At 42.9% G+C, this 26,746-nt stretch overlaps 1 protein-coding gene across 4 annotated transcripts in view; it reads right to left on the bottom strand.

Moving 5' to 3' along the window:
* Positions 1–7,194: 7,194 nt before the first annotated feature.
* EML4 (EMAP like 4) overlaps positions 7,195–26,746 on the bottom strand; it is a 162,354-nt gene continuing 142,802 nt past the window's right edge. For 3 of the 4 annotated variants that reach the window (XM_040430353.1, XM_040430355.1, XM_040430354.1), the window contains exons 16-24: positions 21,928–22,053; positions 21,719–21,850; positions 20,829–20,896; positions 18,774–18,862; positions 16,505–16,602; positions 16,144–16,231; positions 11,888–11,986; positions 10,740–10,870; positions 7,195–9,539 (exon numbers count right to left, since the gene is read on the bottom strand). In XM_040430353.1, the coding sequence (XP_040286287.1) occupies positions 9,072–9,539; positions 10,740–10,870; positions 11,888–11,986; positions 16,144–16,231; positions 16,505–16,602; positions 18,774–18,862; positions 20,829–20,896; positions 21,719–21,850; positions 21,928–22,053 (1,299 nt within the window). In that variant the 3' untranslated portion in view covers positions 7,195–9,071. The remainder of the gene's footprint in view (positions 9,540–10,739; positions 10,871–11,887; positions 11,987–16,143; positions 16,232–16,504; positions 16,603–18,773; positions 18,863–20,828; positions 20,897–21,718; positions 21,851–21,927; positions 22,054–26,746) is intronic. The other variant, XR_005778531.1, reaches the window with a different exon arrangement.

A 26,746-nucleotide genomic window follows, 5' to 3' on the forward strand; every position in this document is an offset into this window, starting at 1 on the left:
GCGTGTCTTACTTCTCCCTGGCACGGAGCGCATCCAATCAGCGCGCTCCGCTCTGAGCCAGGGAGAAGAAGCCCCAGTTCTCGCGAGATTTGCGAGAACTGGAGCGATTTCATCCATCCTGAGCCGGCGCCATCTTGGATTTCCGCGGCGAGCATCGGAGCAGCGTCGGAGGCGACGGCTCAGGATGGATGAAATCGCTCCAGTTCTCGCGAATCTCGCGAGAACTGGAGCTTCGTCTCCCTGGCTAAGAGCGGAGCGCGCTGATTGGATGCGCTCCGTGCCAGGGAGAAGTATGACACGCCCGGGAGAACTTTAGCAGGCCCGCCCAGTTGAGCCGAATGGCTCATTAGCATAGAAGGCGGGAAATATTGCGGGGGGCACCACGGACAAACGGGGGCACTGAGTGCAAAATGAAGAACCGAATAAGCACCACCGGGGGCTGGCAAGTAAGGGTATATCTTTAGTTTAACTTGCATTTTCAGGTGAAAGGTCCTCTTTAAATTCATATTATATCTGTATTTTTTTACTTCTATTTCCAGAATTCTAGCTTTATCCATCCACCACTAGGGGGAGCCAACTGCATATGCATTTAAATAGTTAGTTTTAAATTCAGGATGCAGGGGCTGCATGTCTGTATGCAGTGAGCTCCCCCTTGTGGTGGCTGCAGGTAAAACCTATGACCGACTAGAAGGTACTACAGTTAATTGCAGAACCTCTACCCCATCAGCAGCACACCCTGTCTCTAGGGTAGTTAGAGGGGTCAGGAGCTTTGTGCTCCCCTGCTAGAGTTATTAATAAATAAAAAAAAAGTGAATCCACTATTTCTGCCTGTTTTAATAAGGAAATGCCTTAGTCTTGACTGTCTCGCTACCAGGAATATTTCAGTCCAAGGAGGGTGACTTCTCCACCAGACATCCAGACGAATCTGGATCTCACCTCAATCAGCTATATGCATTGTGCAATGACATATTACATACACACTGACCGCAGAAAATATTTCAATATGTTCTAAATTCATGAGATATTTTAGGCATGTGCATATTGTTATTACAGAGCGAGCCAAGATGTGCAGTATAACCAACGAATACAATGTGGTTGAACGGCTGGGGAATACACAAAGGGTTAACAGGACTCAAGATGTTCATTATTCACACACGGTGGGCACAGTCCATGGGATTCATTCCAGGGTCAAGCTGTGTCCATGGCTTCCAGGCCAGTACAAGCACCCGGCTTACTGGAAGTTGCTTCATTTATTGGTAGTATAGGCCAATGTATAAATCACAACATCTGATCTGAATTTCCATAAAATTCAAGGACATCTGCTTCTAGAGACGACAGACGATGGATGTTACACGAGTCATCTCCGGACACAGGAGCAGCAGAGTCTTTTAGAGCGGATTGCCTTCTTTCATCTCACATTTAGCAAAGGGAGTGTGAGATTAGAATTTTTAATTATTTTTTTTTAGAAACAGCGCCACCATTGTCCATAGGCTGTGTCTGGTATTGCAGCTCAGCCCTAATCCGAGCAGAATGAACACAACACTGAAGACATTTTCAAGAATGTATCTGGTATTAGGGTGGGGGGTTAGGTGTGTAAAGTAGGACTGTAAAGTACAATTTCTTTGCGACTGATCTCCTGCAGACCGTCAACAGCGCTGCAAAATTTAATAAAAGGATTAGAGTACTTTGCTAATGTGTCTTAGAGAAATCCAAAATCATATAGTGAAATCTAGAGAGAAATGTGCAAAAGTTAAGACTTTATGGTGTGACTGACACTCGACAGCACTACTGATCACCTGCTTGCAGGGGCAGAAGAGGTCAGGCCCCGCTTTTCAGCGCTGGATCTCTGCTCCACTGGGCTCCCTCGATGTAAACATCTGGTCCCCTTACGTCATGTGATCATTTGTCACGAAGTAAGAGGAGCGGGTCACCGACAAAGCTAGTGATTGGCTGCGGTGATGTCTAACCGGATGTTTATAGCGAGGGAGACCAGCGGAGCAGCCCAGGATACTTACTAAGGAATGTACACCACTACCATGGTGTAAAAAAAATATAAAAAATTCTAATTATTGTGCAGTGATAAAGGGGGGGATTTGCACAGCCCACTGGATTTACTATAACTTAGACCATAAAACAGGCCCGTTATAGCGATGACGTCACCACATGATCACGCTCTGCGCAGTTCCTTCCGCAGGTCTTTTTCAATCAAGAGAGGAGCGGACTGCCTCTGAGCGAGCAAGTGCATGAGGTGATTTTTATTAATTTTTTTTAAACCCATATTAGGCCATATTGCACTAGTGTATTACCGTTTTTAACGGCCGTTAGACGGGTGCACTTCTGTCTAAGCGGCCGATAAAAAAAATGTCCCATTGATTGATAGGCTGAATAGGGTTTTAACATCGCGATTCGTGATGAATTAATTAGTAGCAAATCAAATTTCTTGTCAAACTTCGGAGAAGCTGCCAAATCAAATTTTTCTGTACTCGGAATGGTTCATTTCAATTTAAAAAATCTGGTGCTCCCATAGAAATGGAGTGGTGGCGCTCAGCCGCTCTGTCCATTTCAGAGGGGCTCCCTAAGGAACGGGGCCTACGTTCTTTTTTTTAAATTCTTTATTTTTCCCAAACAATACAAAAGATAAAACCAGTAAGGAGAGAGCAACTTAACTGTCAAATTCAGCCTTAATACAATCTCCCAGTTCATATACATATGTAACAGAGAAGATCATGTCTATATCTCCAATAACGACATTTCTCCCTCATCCTGCTCTTATTTAAAATATAAAAGAAAGCAAATGACATTTTCGTAAAGAGCGTGTATGTCTGCTGCTCCAAAATCCTCCAGCCATGGTCTTATAACGGGAAGAAAGGGAACCAAGATGCTTCATTCTGGCCAATGATGAAAGGTTAGAGGTTACACCCTCTATAATTTAGTGTTTGTTACTTATCAAGGGAATAGTTGATTACTTTAAACCAATTAGGGTAGGGCGTCAGTCTTCCTGAAATCCTTAAGCAGGTTGCAGTGTTAGTTACTGTTATGAATTGTCTTATATACTGCATGAGTTATATGTTATTTGCGTAAATTGTGACACGAATCATATTTTGTCATGTATGAGTCACATTTTATTGGTATCAATCCAGACCCCATTACACATTTCTGCACGTAGGAGTGCTAATTAACCTCCTAAGGGCTCAGACATGGCCATAGTAGTTTTTGCAGTCCAGCATTTTGTGGAACGGAACATCCAGCCCTCTGTAGAACTGTCCTATCCTTGTCTGTAAAAGGCACAAGAATAAGACACGTTTTAATTTTTATTTTGCGGGTGCCTGCAGAACGCATCTTTTGTGACCACACTGAAGTGGATGGGTTGGTATCGGACACTGCACAAAATGTGGATCGGATGTAATTAAGAAACACGTTTGTGTGCAAGAGCCCTAACACTCACATTAAAATTGGAAACATCCTCCCGAAAATGTCACTTTTTTATTGTATATTTTTAATATATTCCTGAAGTAAATATTGTTGGTGTACAACCCAGGGGACGCAACTGCATTTTTAAACCCATAGTAGAATAATTTTAGCCTTAAGGACCAGTAACATTTTCTCTGTGTTCCAGCGGTCATAACTTTTTAAATTTTTGTTCCAAAATTTTTTGATTGTGTGTAGTTTTTTGTTTTTTAGGAACTATTTTGTGGTACATGGAACTTAGATAACTTATTTTATTTTTAGGGTGAAAGATTAAAAAAAACAGCAATTTTAACTTTTTCTGGAATATTTTCTGGAATTTATTTACGGTGTTCACTGTAGGGATGTCTCGAAACCAAAATTTTGATTCGGTTTCGATACCTACCACGCCCAAAAAAAACACGTGCATTCCGCATTTTATGGAACGTCCGGCCCATAATAGAACAGTCCTATGCTATTTTTTTTTTTGGGGGGGGGGGGGGGGGGGACTTGGCTGCCAAGGTAACCGATCGGAGCCCCAGGATTACACTGCTGGGGCTCCGATCAGAAGCTGCCACTGCCACCAATGAGGAGGGGACCCTGTGGCCACTGCCACCAATTACTTTAATACTGAGGTGGGGGGAGGGGGGCACACTGCGCCACCAATGAAGATAACTTGCCCATTAATTCAAATACAGGAGGTGGGGACTGGCTGCAGAATCATATAGCCGGCACCCGAGGGGTAAACTGCCGCTGATCATAGCTACCTTTCATAGAGGTCGGGTGCCGTCTATATGATTCTGCAGCCAGTACCCTCCTACTCTATTTGAGTTAATGAGCAAGTTAACTTCATTGGTGGTGCAGTGGCCACAGCCCCTCCCCTTACATTGGTGGCAGCAGCGGCACCGGGGGGGGGGGGGGGGGGGGGGGGGGTTTAGCTGTTGCAGCATGTAGGTGGCTCCTCCTTTCCCTGAGTCCTTCCCTGTCTGGTGCCGGAGGGGTTAATTATCTGGCTGGTGTGGATTTAGGTGCGTCTTGGGTAGGCCTCTTGGCTCTTTATGTTGTGAGCTTGAGGTCAGTTGCCCTCCAGCCTTTGTGTAAGGCTACTTTCACACTTGCGGCAGAGAGATCCGGCAAGCAGTTCCGTCGCCGGAACTGCCTGCCGGATCAGGCAAAATGTATGCTAACTGATGGCATTAGTAAGACTGATCAGGATCCTGATCAGTCTTAAAAATGCCTGATCAGTCGAAAAAATGCATTGAAATGCCGGATCCGTCTTTCCGGTGTCATCCGGCAAAAACGGATCCGGCATTTATTTTTTCACCTTTTTTTCAGTCTGCGCATGCGCATACCGGAAAGACGGATCCGGCATTCCGGTATTCTGAATGCCGGATCCGGCACTAATACATTCCTATGGGAAAAAATGCCTGATCCGGCATTCAGGCAAGTCTTCAGTTTTTTTTAGCCGGAGATAAAACCGTAGCATGCTACGGTTTTCTCTTTTGCCTGATCAGTCAAAACGACTGAACTGAAGACATCCTGATGCAAACTGAACGGATTACTCTCCATTCAGAATGCATGGGGACATACCTGATCAGTTCTTTTCCGGTATAGAGCCCCTGTGACGGAACTCTATGCCGGAAAAGAACAACGCAAGTGTGAAAGTAGCCTAAGCTGGAGAGCTGCTTCTATCCTGGATATTCCATCTGTCCAGTGGGTGGGCCTCCTAGCTAGACATCAATGTCATCTGGATGTTTCCCCTATGTTTTTACCTTCCCTTGTATCTTGTGCGGGGTCTGTTGTATGTCTAGTTGTCGTTAAATGTCTGGCATGTGGTGTCTGTCTTCCAGCATGTTTGCTAGACATTTTCCCCTGTGAATTGCATAACCTTCGGAAGGGGGTGTCAGGGTTCCCCAGAGGGGGAATAACAAGTCGGTGAGCAGCTCTGCCTGGGGCCACCCTGCTTCCTGTCTGCATGGGGGTTCGGTGGTTGTTGTGGCAGGTAAGTGCATGTTGTTTCTGGGCTCTTACCTGCCGATCCAGTGGCTGTTCACTGTCTGTCCCTTTCCTTGTAGCTAGGTCAGTGGAGACTCCTGTTCATCCACGTCTGGGATGAACAGGTCATCTCCTGCTCCTAACCTCATTGCAGGGATCTTCAGGGCGACTCAGCGTCTGAGGTTCCTGTGTATGAGCCCACCTATCTTCTGGGTCTGCTCATACGGTAAGGATTCAGGGCCAGGTTTAGGACGGCTGTAGGAGGTGACCTGCTCTCTTTTCCTGGTGTCCAGGCCAAGCTGCTTCCCCGTTTTCCTACGCTATACGGTGGGGAATTTTCCTCCACTCCACACCGTGACAAGCACGCACCATGTTCTCTGATACTTGGCTGTGCTACTGGGCAGCCTAGTATCGGTAAATTGCGATCGATACCGGGACAAAAGTATCGATTGGGTATCGATACCCGAGACAACCCTAGTTCACTGTGTGATATAAGTAACGTAACCTAACATTTGGCATCATATTTGTACTGACCCACAGAATATATATTTATTTTCTCCTGCAGGCTGTCAGCTCCCATATTGCACCCTCCCCCCCACCAGACTGAAGAGGGATAGGGGGGGCTGCTTTAGCTCCTCATATCTTGGGATTGGTAGCAGCTAGAGGTATGGGTCTGGGCTTGTTTGAAAACTGCAAATTAAAGCATTATCTGCACTACATCAGAAGATATAGCTGTTAGAAATCTGGTTGGCAGTGAATGCAGCTAAAAATGAGAGTAGGTTTCATGGCTTTCAATCCTGACTCAGTTTCTAACAGCTATATCTCCCAAAGTTGTGTAGATAATGTAATTCTGGTCTTGTTGGAAAACTACTACCAATCCTAAGATATGAGCGGCTAAAGCAGCCACCCCGCACCTCACCCAAACTCTGCTGAGCTGAACTGTTAAGTCCTTTTTTCAAAGCCCGAGCAGAGCTTGGGCAAAACTGTTAGGTGCTGTAATCCCCAGAAAGATGATTACATTTTTACATGTAAGCAACAGAAAACATCCATTGTTCCAAACTTTAGGGGGTGTAAAAGGTCTAGACCCTTTATACAGTCCAAAAGTACACATTATTTAAAAACCCACAGTCATAATTCATGTTTTTAATAATCCACCGAGGTTCAGAATCTGAAGACTCAGACACTTTTCCAGCTGTGAGTCCTGGAAGTTTTGCTTTGGGGAACTTGAGAAACCAATATTAGTTCAAATTCTTCGTAGTTCATATGCATGTTTGATATCTTTAGATATATCCTAATAAAATATGATTGGAAACCTGCTGGTCATATGATTTTACTAGGAGATACTTACCAAGAATTATGAAATAATATCAAATTGCCATTTAGCTGGTGACTGTGTATATGATTACCAAGTGGGGTATGGGAATTTAATATTTTTTTTTTAAACAGACAACCCCTCTAATTCCAAACATCAGGTAGTAGCCCATGGAACTTCACGCCGTGTTTTTTGCCGCTAAAGGGAAACGTGGGCCGCTGCAACTTCCCTAACAGTATCAGCAGGTTGCGAAGGGTTTCTGAAGCTCAACTCACGGCAATGAACTAGTCCAGCTTGATTAGACAAGGGTCTTAATGAGAACTTTAAATTAGATTTGTAATTGTTTCTTAATCTTTATAATTGTATTTCTGAATTTGTTTCAGAAATTTTTTTAAATTACATTTCGGAAATAAAAATATATATAAAACACACCCACATATATAGTATGATTTTATTTTGCTTTTAAATGTCAAAAAAAATACTGTCAATGAGACAGGAATGCATGAGATAGAAATGGCTCAAACATCTTCACATGAAACACTCTGATTCAGATTTGATTCACAATTTTTGAACCCGAAACATCTAGTTACATAGTTAAAACGCTTTTCATCCATAAATCACATATCTATTTTTTTTTCAATAAACATTAGTCGCCATTACATACATGAGAAGGCTTTTTACATATCTGCAATTTCATATGCCTTGTTTTTTTTCCCCTCTTTTGTAGTAACAGCAAGAGTTGACCCCCCCCCATCCAAACAACTGCGTATTTATCAGAACATTCATTTGAAATTTTTGAAAACAAATTGCAAATTTTAATGTTTTAAAGTCACGCCTAGATCTTAAAAAAAAAAGTAACCATCACATAATAAATACGCATCTTGTTTGGTATGACTTTTTTTATTTCCTCAAGACTGAGGAATTATTTTTAAATTTTTTAAGGACCACTGTAAACAAGAGAATACATCCGAATAAATCTTTAGATAAATGTACGTGTATATACTTCCATATGCACATACATATACGAAGATAGACAAATATAATCTAGAGACACATACATAAACATTTTGCCATATAACTTTACTGTAGATATGGTTGTGTATGCAATGTCCTTTGGGCGGCCCCTGTTCTCTTCACCTTTTCTGTAGCAATTCTCCTGAGAAGATACTGGAAGGGAATGACGTTTTGGATGCACTTTGGAATGGCGCAATGATGTAAACTCTTGCACACTTAAGACTTGTGCATAAAAACAAAAAAAACTAAAATATGAACAAAAAAGTTACATAAAACAGTCTTATGGTTCTTTCAAAAATATTCGCAAAAATGCATTTTTTTTTCATTTCCCCTAAAGGGATTTGGCTGTATGACAAATGCATTTATTTGCAAAAAAAAAACAAAAACAAAAAAAAAACTACAATAAACTAATTTGAAACGGAATTTTCATTACGATTCTTATATATATATATAAAAAAAAAAGTTTATGAATGCCAAGCACCATTATCAGTGACCGTGAATCTTGATTTAATTAACGGGTGATTAATTCATAATCCTACTGCAATCACACCTTGTTCCCCCCACCCTCCCAAACAAAATGTTATCTGTTCACCTTTGCGAATAGACATGCAATATGTGAATTAGTATCGGAAAAAAAAAAAAAAAAAAAAAAAAAACTCAAACATTTTAAAAAAGATTGCCTGGGCAGGATAAAGCAAGATCATATTAAATAGGCTGCTAAATATAGCTGTTAGGCAGTAAAAACAGTCCTCAAAAGTAGGTAGCAGCACTTAGGGCAAACTTTGTATAGCAAACGTTATCTAAAACTGTATGAAAATTGCATAATGTTGACCAAAGCTGCTCTGAAAGTCGAGCGCAGGTTGCGATATTATATTCACCTGAAAAATAACCCAGTGCGGATCATCCTTTGGCCTTTCATGCACCTAGTAAATGCTTCTGTCTCATCTGTAAATATGTCTTCTGTAAAATCACTGTTTGCTTTTTCTATTCAAGATTTTTAACCTTTATTGACCCAGTTTGACCGTACGAAAAAAAATAAAAATAAAAAAGTACAACAAACCACTCGGTGACATTGGTTCTTAAGTGTCATCTACATTGTTGTTTTCTCATCCATCTTCCAGCTTTGGCTTGTTCTGGAGCTCGTGAACAGTCTCCCGAAGCCTACATCACACAAGTATGGTGTCGTATTCCAGCCAAATATTCTCCTCGCTAGTTAAACCCTCTTCCCATAACGAAAGCTCACACACCAGGTACAAAAACAAAGAAAAGAGAAAAAAAAAAAGATACGGACTGATAAAGGACGCTGTTAAGACACCGGTGAATCTTCTCCCTGGGTTTCAGCTAGGGTCGGAGAATGGGTTGACTCCTCATTTATTTCACTAGAGGCCTCTTGGCCATTTTCCTCCACAGGTTCTTGGCTGCTCACTTCACTCTGCACCTCGTTTGGACACTCCGCCGCGTCTATCGTATCTTCTTCTCCAGCATCTTCGATCATCGGTACAGGGGACTCTACTGGTGCTGTGACTTCCTCATTGGCGGGTGGTGGTTCGGAGGTAGGGGAAATTTCCTGCATAACTTTCTCGGTTAGAGTTGGCGTGGGGGCTGCATTGATTTCAACTAGATTGTCATTTTGAGGCAGTGACACCTTCTCTATCAGTCTCCACTGCATGATACTCATGTCCTTCCCACCTGTAGAAATGAGGTGGCTATCACTGTGGGTAAAGCTTACGTTGGTTACGTGACTGCTGTGAGCACTGTACTTGTGACTTGGAGCCTGTCAAAGAACACAAAACACAAATCATTAATGTAACAAATAAAAAAATAAAGTATAACATTTTTGAGGATAAAAAAAACTAGCCTAAAAATGTATTAAAATAACCAATATTCCCCTGTTAAATTCCGACGCCACTCTTCCAGTCCTCATTGGTATTTGCGGCAATAATGCCATACACGCACAAGACTGCTGCAGCCAACCACTCAGCGGTGATGCTTGCATGTATGGTACCAGACCGCCGAGGTCAGTGACTGGCTGCAGCAGTCATGCTGATACATGTGATGTCATTCACGCAGGACAAGTAAAAGACTGGTGAAGACCACAAGTGCTAGATTTAAAGTCCATCTGTCAGCAGATTTGTACCTATGACACCGGCTGACCTGTTGTATGTGCGCTCGGCAGCTGAAGGCATCTGTTTTGGTCCTATGATCATATGTGCCTGCGTTGCTGAGAAAAATGATGTTTTAATACATGCAAATGAGCCTCTAGGAGCAACGGGGGCGTTACCATTACACCTAGAGGCTCAGTGCTCTCTGCACTTTGATTGACAGGAACAGATGGTGAAAACCAACACTGATGCCTTCAGCTGCCAAGCGCACATGTAACAGATCAGCCAGTGTCATAGGTACAAGACTGCTGACAGACGCCCTTTAACTGGTAATGGTTATTTTTATTATATCACAATGACTCCTGTTGCTATTGTCCATGTGAAAAAAATTCTGGTTATTTTCCAGTTTGTTAGAACATTTTGTTTCGGACCCCAGTAGTCGAGGGAAAAAAAAAAAAAAATCAGAAAGCACAATATTTTAGTAGTTGGTTCAATCAGTCCACCAACTGTAGACTTTTTGGGCCCTGCCCACAGTGATTACAAGTGTAAGGGAAGGTGCGATCAGCTAAATGAAGGGAAGGTGCGCGAAGTGCGCACGTGCCGACTCCCTGCTCTCTTTCTGTCCGCTGCTGCTGTCTATGGTCTTTGCCATAGACAGCAGTGGTGAACTGGAAGAGAACAGGGCACGTGAGCACTAGGCGTGCCGTCTCCTCATACAGCTGATCGGCGGGGGTGGCAGGTGTTGGACCCCCCCCCCCCCACTGATCTGATATTGATGACCTATCCTGAGGATAGGTCAGCAATAGTAGAAGCCTGGTCAACCCCTATAAGTAAACCGCTATCTACATGGCCACGATCTTGATGGTCATTACCTTTGGTTTGGAGCACGGATACTGAAATAGATGGACCTTACAGAAGTCATCAGCGAGAGCAATAACCTTTCTGTTGTGAGATCGTACTAAGGCGTTAATATCCGTGCCGTCTGAGCCTTCTGGCCACACGCCTGATAGAGGGGACAGAATATTTTATTACATGTCAGTATTTGGTAAAAACCTTACACCAAGGAAACAACATGCCATTTGTGTGAAATGTAAGCAGATCTAACAGAACAGCACCACAGGGAAAAAAATAAAAAAAGGAAAAGTATTTTTTATTTTATTCATTTTTTCTATATGACTACCACATTTACAAAGCATTTAAAGGGGTTGTCTCATTACAGACAACCGTGTTATTGGCTTGGGTCCAACCTCTGGGGCTCCCGCTGAATTGATCATGAGAACAGGGGCCCCATGTTCCCCTGATTTGCAGCAAATCTGTGCTCAATATGCAGCTTTTCTCATTACCTGCTAAATTTAAAAAGGGAGCAGAAGTGGGCGGTCTGCAAGGAGACATGATTTTCATTAAAGAAAGCTGAAAATGGCACAACTTAAGGTGCACCTCCAATTATACATATGCACAAAAGGTATGAAGGCATATCTGATGATTAGGCGAGGCATATACTGTCTACAAGTCAATGGCTAACGGGAGCTGAAGGGGCTAGGCAATTGTTCTGGTCATTGATGGCGTTTTAGCTCCTAGTCACTCAATGATAAGAACTTCCGCTATGTCAGAAGTGAGAGGCACACTTTAGTGTCCATGGAACTTGTGCAAGAAATGGGACAGGGCTATGGCTTGGAGGTGCCACCTCATAATGGGCCTCATCTATCCCACTCTGCCCGGACTTGGAGAATATGAAGTCATCTGATAAGTTATGGTAAAGTTAAAGTAATAGTTTTAAAGGATAACTAAAAACTTTTGTAAAAAAAAAAAAAAAAAAAGACAAAAAAATAATATAAAAAAAAGGTGCAGAAGCGCTGCGTCCCTTCGGCTTTCATCCGCTCTGCTTGGAATATGTACGCCACACTCAAAAAGCTGAGCCGATAAAAGCCGATGGGGCAGAGCGCGCTGAGAGGCGCTTTTTCTTTTCACAAAGGTTTAGACAACCTTTACCCACAATGAAAATGAATAAATGGCTACTAACCAAAGACATGAAATCCTAGCACACAAGTGTACGTTGCCCAGTCAATGTCTTTACAGTCTGAACGATACTGGATTAATTTACAACCACTTGGAATGTCCCCTGGAGACAAAAACGGCAAGAAAAAGGAGACAGTTACTCGGACATTCAATCTCAGACACTTTTTCTGCTGCACCAAGTGCAAATAGTTAACCCTTTATTTATTTTATACACTTATACAGCGCTACTATATTTCGCAGCACTTTACAGACATTAGCATCAATCTGTCCCCAATGGGGCTCACAATCTAAGTTCCCCATCAGTATGTCTTTGGGAGTGTGGGGGGAATAAACCAGAGAACCCGGAGGAAACCCAGGCAACTACAGGGAGAACATACAAATTCCTTGCAGATGTTGTTCTTGGTCAGATTCGAACCCAGGACCATAGCGCTGCAAGGTACCAGTGCTAACCACTGAGCCACCGTGCACCCGTTTACATGTCAGTTCTAGTAAATACTTTCCAAAGTCTAACAATTCTGGAGCAGCTTTTCTTAGAACTCTGCATTGTGCCGTTCCTCAACTATTCTTCCTACAAAATGCTGAATAAGTCGATAGCAGCTGGGTGTGCATCCCTACACGTCTGACATTGTCCAGAGCAGGCATCCTCAAACTGCGGCCCTCCAGCTGTTGCAAAACTACAACTCCCAGCATGCCCGAACAGCCTACAGCAGGGCATTGTGGGAGTTGTAGTTTTAGAACAGCTGGAGGGCCGTAGTTTGAGGATGCCTGGTCCAGAGTGTTGGCAGCGGCAGAATGTCTAGTGATACAGCCCGATGTCAACTTATTTATACAGGAACAATAATAGAGGAATGGCACAACAGTCATAAGAAAATCATGATCCAAAAACATTATTTCATAAGGAATATACACTTTTTTTTTTTAAAACAGACATGTCAGGAGTGGTGACAGCTTGCAATGCTTTTTTCTGCCAAAAAAAACAAAACAACGGATGTCAGGTGAAAACGGCTCAAACGGATGCCAAATGTGCATAACCGACGCCTAGGTTGTTTCTTTTCTTTTTTACAGGATCTTGTTTTTTTCTGTTCTTCTGAACGATGAGAACAGAAAAATAACGGTTATGTAAACTCAGCCTTAAAGGGAACCTGTCACCGGGATTTTGTGTATAGAGCTGAGGACATGGGTTGCTAGATGGCCGCTAGCACATCCGCAATACCCAGTCCCCATAGCTCTGTGTGCTTTTATTGTGTAAAAAAACTGATTTGATACATATGCAAATTAACCTGAGATGAGTCCTGTCCCCGACTCATCTCGCGTACAGGACTCATCTCAGGTTAATTTGCATATGTATCAAATCAGTTTTTTGACACAATAAAAGCACACAGAGCTATGGGGACTGGGTATTGCGGATGTGCTAGTGGCGATCTAACAACCCATGTCCTCAGCTCTATACACAAAATCCCGGTGACAGGTTCCCTTTAACTATTTTTCTAGCTTTGCTACCTACAAGTTTAAAAAGGCAGGAAGACATCTCTGGCAATCTCTGTGTGAAAATAATGCAGAGCTCACATTGCTGCAGTGTATACATACAAGTGGGTATATAATTATAGCTCCTTCCTATTCACCTGAGGATACATCACAAATATAGCAAAAACAGACAACAATTTTAACTCCCCATTTTGGATCAACTATAGATGATCCGGAGAGACCTTTAAAGTAAAATTCAACTGAAAGGGAGACAAGAGAATTACAACATCCCACAAGGCTTACAACTTTCTCAATGTAACATGCAAGCTAGTTCGCTTTCTAGAAGGACAAGAGAACCAGAATGTCTCAAGAGAAACCCGTCTTACTTGGTTGACTGGCCTTGTGGGGTGGTACTCTCCATCATTAGGGAGACAAAAAATATGCCCAAGTATTGTATGCCAGGCGACACTACTCTTGGTTTCTAGGAAGAGTATATACAAATCGCATATCTTAATTTGGCGGGCATGAGAAAAGATTAGCATTCTTTTCTGTTTTGTAAGAAAAGCTTATTTGAATATCTTTCCCAGATCAGCTTGCCTGACAAAAAATAAAAGAGAGGGGATATGCTATTTTATCCCAGAAGAATTAAGATATGCGATTTGCATATACTCTTCTTGGTTTCTAGGAAGAGTGTCGCCTGGCACACAATATTCATCCCGATTTTTTGGTCTCCCTAACTATAGAGAACCCTAAAAAGTACCCCACAATGCCAGTCAACCAAGTATGGTAAATTTCTCTTGATACTTTCTGCTTCTCTTGTCCTTCTAGAAAGAGAACTGGCTTGCATGTTTCATTAATGTCGATATAAGCTTTGTGGTGTGATGCAATTCTCTTGTCTTATTTTCAGTTGAATGTTATTTTGGAGGCCTCTCTGGTTCATCTGAAGTTGATCCAAAATAGTGAAAGAATTGCTGAAGGTGTTGTCTGTTTTTGCTATACTGACGACATATCCTCGGGTGAATAGGAAGGAGCCATACTACTGAGGTGAATTGGGATAGCAGGAGCTATAACTACTGGCAACGGCACAGCAATTAACTGCTACAGTAAACAGTAAGGGGAACACAGCATTGATATGAGTGCTATTTGTTTATATCATTTTTCACACTAGATTGGCAGAGATGTTTTCCAGCCTTTTAAACAGACTTAAGTAGCAAAGCTAGGAAAACAGCTAAGCCAGCCTCACATCTGCAAATAGCTCTTTCTGGACAAAGCAGATGAGAACAGATGAGAACACCTTAAGGGCAACCTCTGGGTGGGTACTATTTCTATTATGGAGACCAACTGACATACGTGATTACTTTTGTAGGCTACTCAAGCTCCTCTTGATTTCTGGGGAAAATATATGCTAATTATCATGTTTAACATCTGCTGGCATCAGATTTAGGAAAGCTAATTTGAATATGTTTCCCAGAAACCCAGAGGGGAATCACCTGGCCTACAATACTGCATACACATACTCTGCATACTAGGGGCTCTCTATAATGAGAAAGACTACCCCTTAGACAATGCATATATATTGTTAAGGAACATACACTGGTATACTAGGCCCTCTCTCTTTCGGTCATTGGATTGCCTGAAACAAACCACCAAAAATTTGGTTTCGCGTGGATCCGAACTTTTTAAAAAATTCGGACCAAATCACGAATCTGTAGAACCAGTATCATGCTTAGCCTGGGTGTAAGTGTAATAATATTACAGGTTATAGTTATTATTCTAGAGAAGGGTCGTTGATCCAGGGAGTTATTCCGATTGCCTGATTGGAGTCGGAAAGGAATTTTTTCCTCTGAAGTGAGAAAAATTGGCTGCTACCTCAGGTTCTTTTTTGCCTTCCTCTGGATCAATTTGCAGGATAACAGGCTGAACTTGATGGACAGAGGTCTTCTTTCAGCCGTACAAACTATATTTCTATGATATCACAAGGATGGCATAGTATGGATGCTGTATGTGGACAGTGGTGAGCAGGGGGTCCTATTCTCATACTTACAAATCTTGTCTGTGATTAAAGAGGCTCTTTCACCGCTCCTGACCTGCCTATTTTAATAGCTCCATGCATTCCCCACGTACTAACAATTCTGGAGCATCTATTCTTATGGCTCTATGTTGTGCCATTGCTTTATTTTTTGCACTATAAGTTATGAATGAATTGCTAGCAGTCTGCAGTAAGGGTACAGAGGGGAGGTAACCAGTTGGGAGAGGGGGGGGGGGGGGTGTACCTGCACAGACTGAAAATGGCAGCACTGATTGGATAGTCAGTCTGGCAGGTACACCCCCCCCAACTGGTTACCTTCCCTCTGTACCCTTACTGCAGACTGCTAGCAATTCAGTCATAACTTATAGTGCAAATAATAAAGGAACGGCACAACATGGAGCCATAAGAATAGAGGCTTCAGAATTGTTTTTACATGGGGAATGCACGGAGCTATTAAAACAGGAATGTCAGGAGCGGTGAAAGGTCCTCTTTAATAAGGTCAAGCTGTGACTATTTCAGCCTGACCTTCAGACATTTGGGCCACAGCAGATGAAATTAGTCATTCTGTACAAACCAGTCAGAATACCTAACCAAAACTATAAATTACCTGAGGGACATTAATACATTAACATCATTTCCATTTGCTTTTATTTGGAGCACCAGTTCCCCAGTACTTTCCAGCATAATTTAGGGCAGTTGTAAATTGTGGTATTTTCTTTTTTTTTGTTCTGTTTTTGGGACACACTTTTACATACTTAGATACTTACAGTATAATATTTCATAGTCTCCTGAGTTTGACATTATGTATTTGTTATCTGGGGACCAGTCAAGGTGAGTAATGTAACTGGAATGTCCCTGAAAAAATAGAAATATAATAAAAATGGTGTTAGGAACGTTATGATTTGTGCAATTTGTAAGTAGTACAATTATTTTAGTTTGCAGCAGCAGCAGCAGCCAAGTGTTCCACTCCACATAATTGTTATGCCTACTGCAGGTCTTGAGGGGCGGAGCCTGACACATTCCCTTTAGTGTTCTTTGAAGCCCCGTATCTTGCACCTTCCCCTGTGGGTCTGCACAAGGCATAACCGAGTGATTCATAAGTCCCCATTAGTCATCCGTTTTACTCACACCGCACTTTCCGTATCTGCTATACTTTCTTCCATTCTCTGAGACATTGTAGAGATAAATGAAGTTATCGTGTGAACCCACGGCAAGGAGAGATCCATCTGCAGGAGAAGACAGTCTTAGAACAATCTTGCAATAAACATGCAGCAAGCATAATACAGGAGACATTACACTAGTATAGGTTCCCCGACCTGGTAAGTCTTAAACAAAGTAGATGACAGTTGTATCATTTGGACTATTGCAAGATCACTGCAAATAATTACATATTAAGCGAGCCTATCACTACGTTCACAATGCAAGTTCTTGCAGTCCTCAAGATGCACCCGATATGATCCTCACATTCTGTGACTGAGGATAGGTGGAATGGATAGCATGCCTCATCTTAATTTGTCCTTTTAAATTAGCGACTTGCTTTAGGCTACTTTCACACTAACATTTTCCGGTATTGAGATCCGTTATAGGGTCTCAATACCAGGGGGGGAAAAAACGCTGCCGTTTTGTCCCCATTCATTGTCAACGGGGACAAAACGTAACTGAACAGAACGGAATGCTCCAAAATGTATTTCGTTCCGTTCTCATATCGGAGAGCAAACCACAGCTTGCTGCACTTTGCTTTCTGTCCTGGGATGCAGAGCGAAACCCACGATGCAAGTCAATAGGGACGGATCCGTTTTCTCTGACACAATAGAAAACGGATCTGTCCCCCATTGGACTTTCAATGCAGTTCATGACTGATCCATCTTGGGTATGTTAAAGATAATACAACCGTATCCGTTCATAACGGAGGCAGACGGTTGTATAATCAGTAACGGAAGCGTTTTTGCTGAACCCTGCCGAATCCAGCAAAAACGCTAGTGTGAAAGTAGCCATACACACACACCCACTACAGCTAAAATAAGGGGTTTTAGTTTGCTGCCATTCGCAGGTTATGAACTCTTGACATGGAGATAGTAAGTTTAACATAAAGGCTATGTACACCTTTGGTGGCATTTTTTAATGAATGCATTGTACTCATTTTGAGTTAAAAATCATTTTCAATTGGTCTTTAAAGGAAATGTTGAGCCCTTTTCTCTGTACAGTCTTGAGATTCTCTAATAACCTTCTGTCTGTTTTTACTCTGTTCTGTCAGGCAGCTCAACCGATTCACACAGCTAGACAAGCAGCTAGCCATTTGTGACAGAACGGCTGAATTCTTTTTAATAAAGACCAATTTAAAAAATTATTTTTAGCCCAAAATGAGTAAAATACAATCATAAAAAAATGGACCCCAAAAGGTGTGCATAGCCTATATATTAGTTACCATGATTTAAAAAAAAGTTACACTAAGTTTCAGTCTGAAATATTCATTCCTTCTCAGAATCCCTTGTTATTCAGTTTACAACCTTCTCCTAGTTTCAGACTACTCAGGTGGCCATGTATCTAACAGTAATAAATGCTGGATGTGAGTCCAGGATGCTGCTGACTTCACTAGCTCTCGTCAGCACAGCTTAATTCATCAACTAATTTTTCCTTTTATAAATCAGTATGGATTTCCTAACAGTGTGATGACTAAACCTCTGGCACTCCAGATGTGGTAAAACTACAACTCCCAGGATGCACACTTGCTTGGCTGTTCTTAGTACTCCACAGAAAATGGAGCATGCTGGGAGTCGTAGTTTCACCACAGCTGGAGTGCTGGAGGTTAGCCATCACTGTCCTAACACTTGTACTGAGATACACTGATGCTGAGGTGTGTGTGATCCCCCACCTCCTGTAGAGTTTGCAGTAAATGCTCTCCTTTCTCTCTACACTTGTGCACAACCTATGTGATCGCTGCAATCTGCCTTGTGTTTAGTCCCTATTTAAAGTCTGTATGAGCTGACCTTCTTGGATGTTATACCCCATCTCCACACTGTGATCTGCCATATATAACCTCTTCCCCCTCCCTGCTGCAACATGTAACTCACAAGGAAGGGGAACAACAAAGAGGACTGTCAGAAACAGGAACAGTACTCTGATGAATTTATGGCAGATTCTGTAGGTCAAGCTAGTTGCAGTTTTGGCTCAACATAGAGTCCTAAGAACAGATGTTCCAGAATTGTTATTACATGGGGAATGTATAAAGCTATTAAAACAAGCATGTCAGGAGAGGGGACAGTTCCGCTTTAAATACTGAACATACTGTAGTTCGTATCCAAATGTTCTGGAGAATGGAGCAGAGATAGAGACTGTGACCTGGACACAACGTTACAGGGGACAATCATTTACAGACTGCTTGTAAGGAGTCACTCACCAAGTGAGTATCGCATCACTGAGAGCTGCTCATTCCCATCTGTGTGTATTGAAACCAGATCTCTTGTCTCTGCATCTAGGACAAACCATCTAGAAAATAGGAGAAATATCTCTCATGTTAAAAGAAAGCCTAAAACAGTAGATAAAAAAAAAGTTCTGTAAAACATCTTAAAGATAAATGCTCAATAATTCTGGCTTATCCATGGGAATGTTTTTTTCATGCTAGAAACCATAGGGAAAGTATGTCATGGCTCAGCACCTTGCATGGCATCAGAAAAATAGCATTGCGTGTACCGACTGGTAGACTTGAGTATGCCCAAATTATGAAGGCCCTCATACTGTCACGGCGGACAGGATACAAGATACAAAGACTATCAACAAACAAGTGTCTAGGCAAATAGCTGGGGATGAAGGTCACCTCCTGACAAATCCCTACCAGCTCTCCCTAGACTTCTATGCCCACGTTCAGACCCTGAAGGTGGGAATAAACGTGTCCCCGTGCCTAGGCTGAAGATACCCTAAAATCCCTAAGATGGTGAAAGGGGGAAAGAGGCAGCCTGCTCCCTCAGGACCTGGAGGGGGCAGGCGTCTCTCTAACAGCCTAGACAGAACCACAAGAAAGCGAAACCAACTTATCTTTTACTGAGCAGGAACAGCAAATCCTTCCTTCGAGCCAGACAGAAGCTATAACCCTCACAGGACACTGGGAGTGGGCGTAATTTAAACTCAAACCAACGACTCCACCCAGTGCACCTGAAAGGAGGCGGATATAGCTCAACTCCAAAACAAAAGGCTATACACGTGCTGCTAATCTGGCAGACCTCCGCACATAGCCTGAGCAGGGCATGACACATACACATTAGAATACTGTGAGCCACACCTGCTGTTATCGCTGGAGCCAAATTATGTACGCCAAAGATAGGTCACCTCTGAAGGTGTTTGGCAGCAACTTTCTCCCCTCTCCCTATTTTTGTTGACACATCTGCATATTTTAAAGGCCATGGACACCTTTGGTGACATTTTATTTTATTATGGCATTACACTTATGTTGGATTTAAACATTCTTTTGTTGACTCTTTATTACAATTAGCAGTTTTTCCCTCTACAGTTTTAGGTTTCACTGCATCTGCAGACTGCTCCTTCTCAGGGAATCCATGCTGCTGTAATGGCTTGATCTGTAGCCCCCATTCTCTAGTTCCCTGAAAGCTCAAACACTCATTTAAGCTAAATTCTTATTACTTTTATAAGAATTTAGCTGAAATGAGCATTTATGAGCTGTTAAAGGACATCTGTCAGAGGATCTGTACCTATGAAACTGGATGACCAGTTATATGTGAGTAGGAGTAGGAGTGGATTGGCCATCGACTCTACAGGGTACACAACTATCTGAAGCTAGGAGCATGAGGTACTTATGCACATGCCCAGCAGCGGCAGATGCCTCCCGAATTCAATTGTATTGCCATCCTCAGGACGGTGATCGTTTCATACTGTGGCATGGATGGCAGCATTTTGTGCTGCACAATGGTATTGCTGGCCCTGCATACTTTTGTGGCATATATCTGGCGCAGATTCTGTCACACACCAGAATCTGCAACTTTTTCCCTGCTCACACCAGGTGGACGGGGAAGGGGACAGAGCGGCAGGCCTGTCTCATTTATCACTTTCTACGTCTGGTTTAGGCTGCCTTACATTTAGTATTGGGGTGGATAAGCCGAAGGTACGTAGAGGCCGGTGCCTCTACATAACGTCGGTGATCACTGCCAGCGCAGGGACTTATGAAGACCGTCTAAAACGACAGCCTTAATAAAAGCGCCCCCAAGTGTTTTTCAGTGGTATTGAAAAGCCTAAATGACTGCGCTTTTCAGTACAAGAGGGGCCCTGCAAAGGGAGTCAATGTCCCACGTATAACTACTGCAACATAAAGCGCTGCTCAATGATTCACACACAATAAACGTTAGATAGATGCTATACATGCGACACGTAATCTTTCACAGGGCCGCTCAGTCATCTGCAGTTTATATCCAGTAAAACCAGAAGTCAACATTTCAGGAAATACCTCCCAGAATGTGTTCCAATAGCTACAACTATTCCACTTGGATGGAAGTCTGCACAGTGTCCAGGTTCCTGAAGGAGAAAAAAAATCAACAGCTTAGATTTCAGATTCCAAACAAAGCCAAAAAAGAGATGAGAAACTTCAGCACAACATTCACTAGCAGATAAATGTATGATGTCTGAGGATCCGAGTGTGGGGGGCTCATCGTTTGAGGGAGCGGGGTACTCGAAGCCCCTGTGTGAACAGATCTGGGGTGTGCAAGTATGACAACCGCTCCATTCACTTCTATGGGACTGCTGGAAAAAGCAGAACTCTGAATTCAGCAGTACTGTAGACTGAATGGACCGGGGACCACAAATGCACATTACCGCTCCATTCACAAAAGGGACTTAAAGGGGTTGTCTGGGTTCAGAGCTGAACCCAGACATACCCACATTATGCTCCGATGCTCTCCTTTTCCCTGCGCTGAATCGCGCAGGGCAAAGGCTTTTTATGGAGATCCGGTCACGTACCGGGCTCTCCATGGGTAAACTAGGCGGAGGCTTCCACCCAGCAGTGAGCCCAGTGACATCACCGGCACAAATGGGCAGGCTTTAGCACTGCCCTAGCCTGTAAAACGGCTAGGGCAGCGCTAAAGCTCCCCCATCAGAGCCAGTGAAGTCACCAAATACAATGCTAGGCGGAAGCCTCTGCCTAGCACTGTAAAGACATAAACAAAGAAGCACTTCCCTTGCGTGATCCAGCGCAGGGCAAGGAAGAGCATCAGAGCATGAAACGATGCTCATATCACAAGGCCTGCCTGGGTGAAAATGTGGGTACAACCCCTTTAAGAGTCTCAGTTCATCGGGAGCACCAATGATCACACATTTATCACCTATGCTTTGGATACTTACATCTAGAAGTCTGGTCCATTCCAGCGTGTGGTCTACATTATTCCATAGACAGACCTGCTTGTCCTGAGCACATGTTAAGAGAAGATCTTTGAAGGGGTGCGTTGCCAGTCCCCAGAGTTCATCTGTGTGACCCTGCGTTTGACAAATCATTTTATCAGGGACTTACAAATGCAAAGCAACATACAAGACACAGCCCAATGGCTACCTACCTGAACTTCCACCTGGAAGCCATCGTTAAAGGTGCCTCGCAGAACAAAGTTCCTCGATGTGCCAACTAGAAACTGGTCACTTTTGCCCTCTGCTACAGCTCGGATGAGGCCATACTGATCTGGAACCTGGAATGAATAGATTAACACAATAATAAATCATATAAGAAAGTCATACACAATTACATTACCACACAGTCTACGCTGAATAAAGACAATCTACTACAAAAAGATTCCATACATAACCCAAACCAAAGGAACTGTATGTAGGCTTATTGATGTTCATAATGGAAGTATAGGGGGTCATATGAAAATCTCAGCTCCCTTTGGCGATTTGGTTCCTAAGAGGGGAGATAGATCTATTACAGCCCGCTGATCAGGCAGGGGCAGGAGCTTTGCCCGCCTGATCAGCTGCAGGGGACCGGCTGTTCCCGTTAGCCGGACCCCGGCATCGGTGAAAACACAGATGCCGGCGCAATAACCCCTTCTATGCCGTGGTCAGCAGTGACCGCGGCATAGAAGGGGTTTGCTGTGGGTGAGGGAGCCCATTGGGTCCCCGCGCTGCTGTGGCGGGGACCCGCCCGATGTCGAGCAGAGGCTGCCCAATGCCTTGCACGGCATCGGGACCTGCCTTCTACGGGTGTCCAGGAGATCCAGCCTCAGGCCGTGTCTCCTAGGCAACCTATTAGTGTATTACTCTGTAATACACTAACAGGCAATGCATTACAATACAGATGTATTGTAATGCATTGCAGAGGAGATCAGACCTCCAAAAGTTGAAGTCAGAAATAGAGTAAAAAAGACGCACACATATTAGGTATCGCCACGTCCGTAATGACCGGCTCTATAAATGTATCAGATGGTCCACCCGGTCCGAAGAACACCATATAAAAAAAATATAAAAATAAAAACTGTCAAGAAAAAAGCGCAACACCAAGCGATCAAAAAAGGAGTGTGTCCCACAAAATGATACCAATCACCCCATCCCGCAAAAATTGAGCCCCTATAAGAAAATCACTCAAAAAATAAAAACTATAGCTCTCAGAACAGGAGACACTAAAAACATAATTTTTTGTTGTTGTTACAAGCATGTTATTGTGTTAAAGTGAAATAATAATAATAAAAAAATTATACATATTAGGTATCGCCGCGTCCGCAACAACCAGCTCTCTCTCTCTCTATATATCACATGACCTAACCCCTCAGGTGAACACTGGAAAAATAAATAAATCAAAACTGTGCCAAAATTTCAAATTTTTCTTGCCCCATAAAGTAATAATGAATGATCAAAAAATCATATGTACCCAAAAATGGTACCAATAAAAACGTCAACTCTTCCTGCAAAAAAACGAGCCCCTGCACAAGACGATCGGCAGAAAAATAAAAATATGGCGTTCAGAAAATGGAGAGACAAAAACATTTTTTTTTCAAAAATGCTTTATTATGTAAAACTGAAACAAAGAAAGTAGACATATTTGATATCATTGCGTCCATAACAACCTGCTCTATAAAAATAGCACATGATCTTACCATGTCAGATGAATGTTGTAAAAAATTAAAACTGTGCCAAAACAGCCATTTTTGGGTTATTTTGCCTCACAAAAAACGTAATATAGAGCAATTAAAAATCATGTTCCCCAAAATAGTACCAATAAAACTGGCACCTTATCCCCTAGTTTCCAAAATGGGGTCACTTTCTGGGAGTTTCTACTGTAAGGGTGCATTAGGGGGGCTTCAAATGGGACATGGCATCTAAAAGCCAGTCCAGCAAAATCTGCCTTCCAAAAACCATATGGCGTTCGTTTCCTTATGCGCCCTGCCGTGTGCCCATCAGTTTATGACCACATGTGGGGTGTTTCTGTAAACCGCAGAATTAGGGTAATAAATATTGAGTTCTGGTAACCCTCGATGTGTTAAAGAAAAAAAATTGATTAAAATGGAAAATCTGCCAAAAAAGTGAAATTTAGAAATTTGATCTCCATTTTCCTTTAATTCTTGTGGAACACCTAAAGGGTTAACAAAGTTTGTAAAATCAGTTTTGAGTAGCTTGAGGGGTGTAGTTTCTACAATGGGGTCATTTATGGGGGGGGGGGTTTACACTGTGTAAGTCCCACAAAGTGACTTCAGACCTGAAATGGTCCTTAAAAAGTGGGTTTTGAAAATTTTCTTCAACATTTTAAGAATTGCTTCTAAAATTCTAAGCCTTCTAACAACCTAAAAAAATAAAATCACACTTACAAAATGATGCCAACTTAAAGTAGACATATGGGGAATGTTAAGTAATAAATATTTGATGAGGTATCACTTTCTGTTTTAAAAGCACAGAAATAGAAATTTTTAAAATTGCTAATTTTTCAAAAATATTTGGTAAATTTGGAATTTTTTCATAAATAAAGGTGAAATATATTGACTCAAATGTATGACTATCATGAAGTACAATGTGTCACGAGAAAACAATCTCAGAATGGCTTGGATAAATAAAAGTGTTACAAAGTTATTACCACATAAAGTGACATGTCGGATTTGCAAAAAAATGGCCTGGGCAGGAAGGTGAAACCTGGCCCGGGGTAGAAAGGGTTAAACAGCCTCTGGAAGTATAATCAATCTTATTAAAACGATACCTTCGGTTTCTACGTAGCGGCATTCCTGAGGTATCAGCATTTTATTATTATGCAAATAAGCTCTTTCGGGAACCGAGGGGCCAGGCCAGAAGGCTTGGAGCACCGCTATTCTAACACCCATCTCCTCTGGGCACTGCCCCTTCCCGTTTGACTAACATCTATTCTAGCCCTGTATTCTCACTCCTACCCCACCCATCACCTTAATGACATTACACCCTGTCCCACTTATGTACAGTCTTTATTCTCAGCATACACCCGCAATATCGTCAGTATGCAAATACTTCATGAGCGCCTTCAAAGAAAACATTGGTGACATAGTGGTCTTATAATATAACCGGAAGTTACTGGTGGTCCAGCGGCTTCGCTGAGAGAACCGGAGCACGGCTGCGGGGAAGATCGTAAGGTAAGTATGCTCCCCTTCTCCGATAGCCCGCTGCCACTAAGGCTACTTTCACACTAGCGTTTTTGCTGGATCAGGCAGGGTTCAGCAAAAACACTTCAGTTACTGAAAATACAACCATCTACATCCGTTATGAATGAATCCGGTTGTATTATCTTTAACATAGCCAAGACGGATCCGTCATGAACTCCATTGAAAGTCAGGGGAGGACGGATCCGTTTTGTATTGTGTCAGAGAAAACGTCTTGCTCCGCATCCCAGGACGGAAAGCAAACTACAACATGTTGCGGTTTGCTCTCCGTTATGGGAACGCAACCAAACGGAACGGAATACATTTTGGTGTGCTCCGTTCTGTTCAGTTTTGTCCCTATTGACAATGAAGGGGGACAAAACTGAAGCGTTTTTTGCCGGTATTGAGCCCCTATGACTGATCCCAATGCCGGAAAACTAAAACGCAAGTGTGAAAGTAGCCTAATTTGTGCCAGGAGCAGCATGTAATCCGTAGCACATTAGCAAATCACCAATGTGCTGCGGATTACATGAGCACTCACTGGTGGCAGTGGAGCAGAGGGAAGCATACTTACCTCTCCAACCTCCGAGCTGTGCTCCTCTTCTCTCTGCTGCTGGTTCTGCTCAGCTCTTCTTGGCTTTCCTCAGAGAGTAGCAAAGGGCGTACGGATTCACAGGTCCATTAGTCTGCTCGATCATAGGGTGAACAGAAATGAGGGGGGGGGCACAGTGCTTCTACTCCTTTGTTTTCGCAATTGGTGGGAGCCCACGCCGATCAAAACTTCTGACTTGTCACTATGACCTAGCAGAAGTCTGGTGATGGTTACCCTTTAAGTTTTAAATTGGCTGCATATAAATCTCTCCGCCTGTCCTATCCACTACAGGCAAAAAGATTGTTGGCAGTTGTCGCCAAAACGGTCACGTTCTGCCAATAAAAAAAAAAGCCCAGTCATTGTGTTATCAGCCCTCCACCTGCTACTGATAAGGAGGTGATAACATTCAAGTCCGTGGTAAACTGCAAAGAGAGGTTTTTATTTCTTACCAGTCGAGTGTAAGCCTGTTCTGGCCACTAGGTGGCAGTAAGTGTGAAAATGTCAACATTTCATTCTGAGAATCGGGTCTCTTCAATGATCACACAGTGATCTAGCGGGTGTTAATAACCCAGTGCCTTGCCTGCAACCATAAAGTCCACAGACCTCAGACCACTCATCTTGCATGGCGCTGCATGCCGAAAGTCTATCACGTAAATCAAACTCCCAGCGCAGAACATCTGCCGTCTTCTATCACAGAAGATGATCACATTGCCAGGGTCACATCTTCAGTTATTAGTGGCGCGGGGCTAGACTACTTCTGCTGGGTGTCTTCTGATCTCTGAGCAGTTGTCAGGACAGGGCATGCAACTCAATGCAACGTAACCATTACCAGCATTGGCAGCCGACTGCAAATTGCGCCACTTTTCCATTGTCATACAGCAGCAACTACCAATGATGATCAATAGCTTGCCAGGCGCTGCAATTTGGTCTGACAATTAAGTTGAGGCCGCATCAAGCCCGACATGGTGCGCACCTCAATGCTGCGCTCCAACAGCAGTGACCATTATGTAAAGCTGGCCAGACATAGAAGACATTCAGAAAACTGCGCTCTCCCACCTCCCGATAGAGATTCATGCTCAGGTGCATCATACGTGCACGTTTATTTTAATTGAGAGGGATCGTTGTTTCCCCATGCACCTGCTGTGGGTGGTCATGAGGTCCTCATGCACATTACGTTGTAGGTTCTCGGCATCTATCGAC

This window comes from Bufo bufo, chromosome 4 (genome assembly GCF_905171765.1).
Source record: "Bufo bufo chromosome 4, aBufBuf1.1, whole genome shotgun sequence".
Classification (NCBI taxonomy): Eukaryota; Metazoa; Chordata; class Amphibia; order Anura; family Bufonidae; genus Bufo; species Bufo bufo.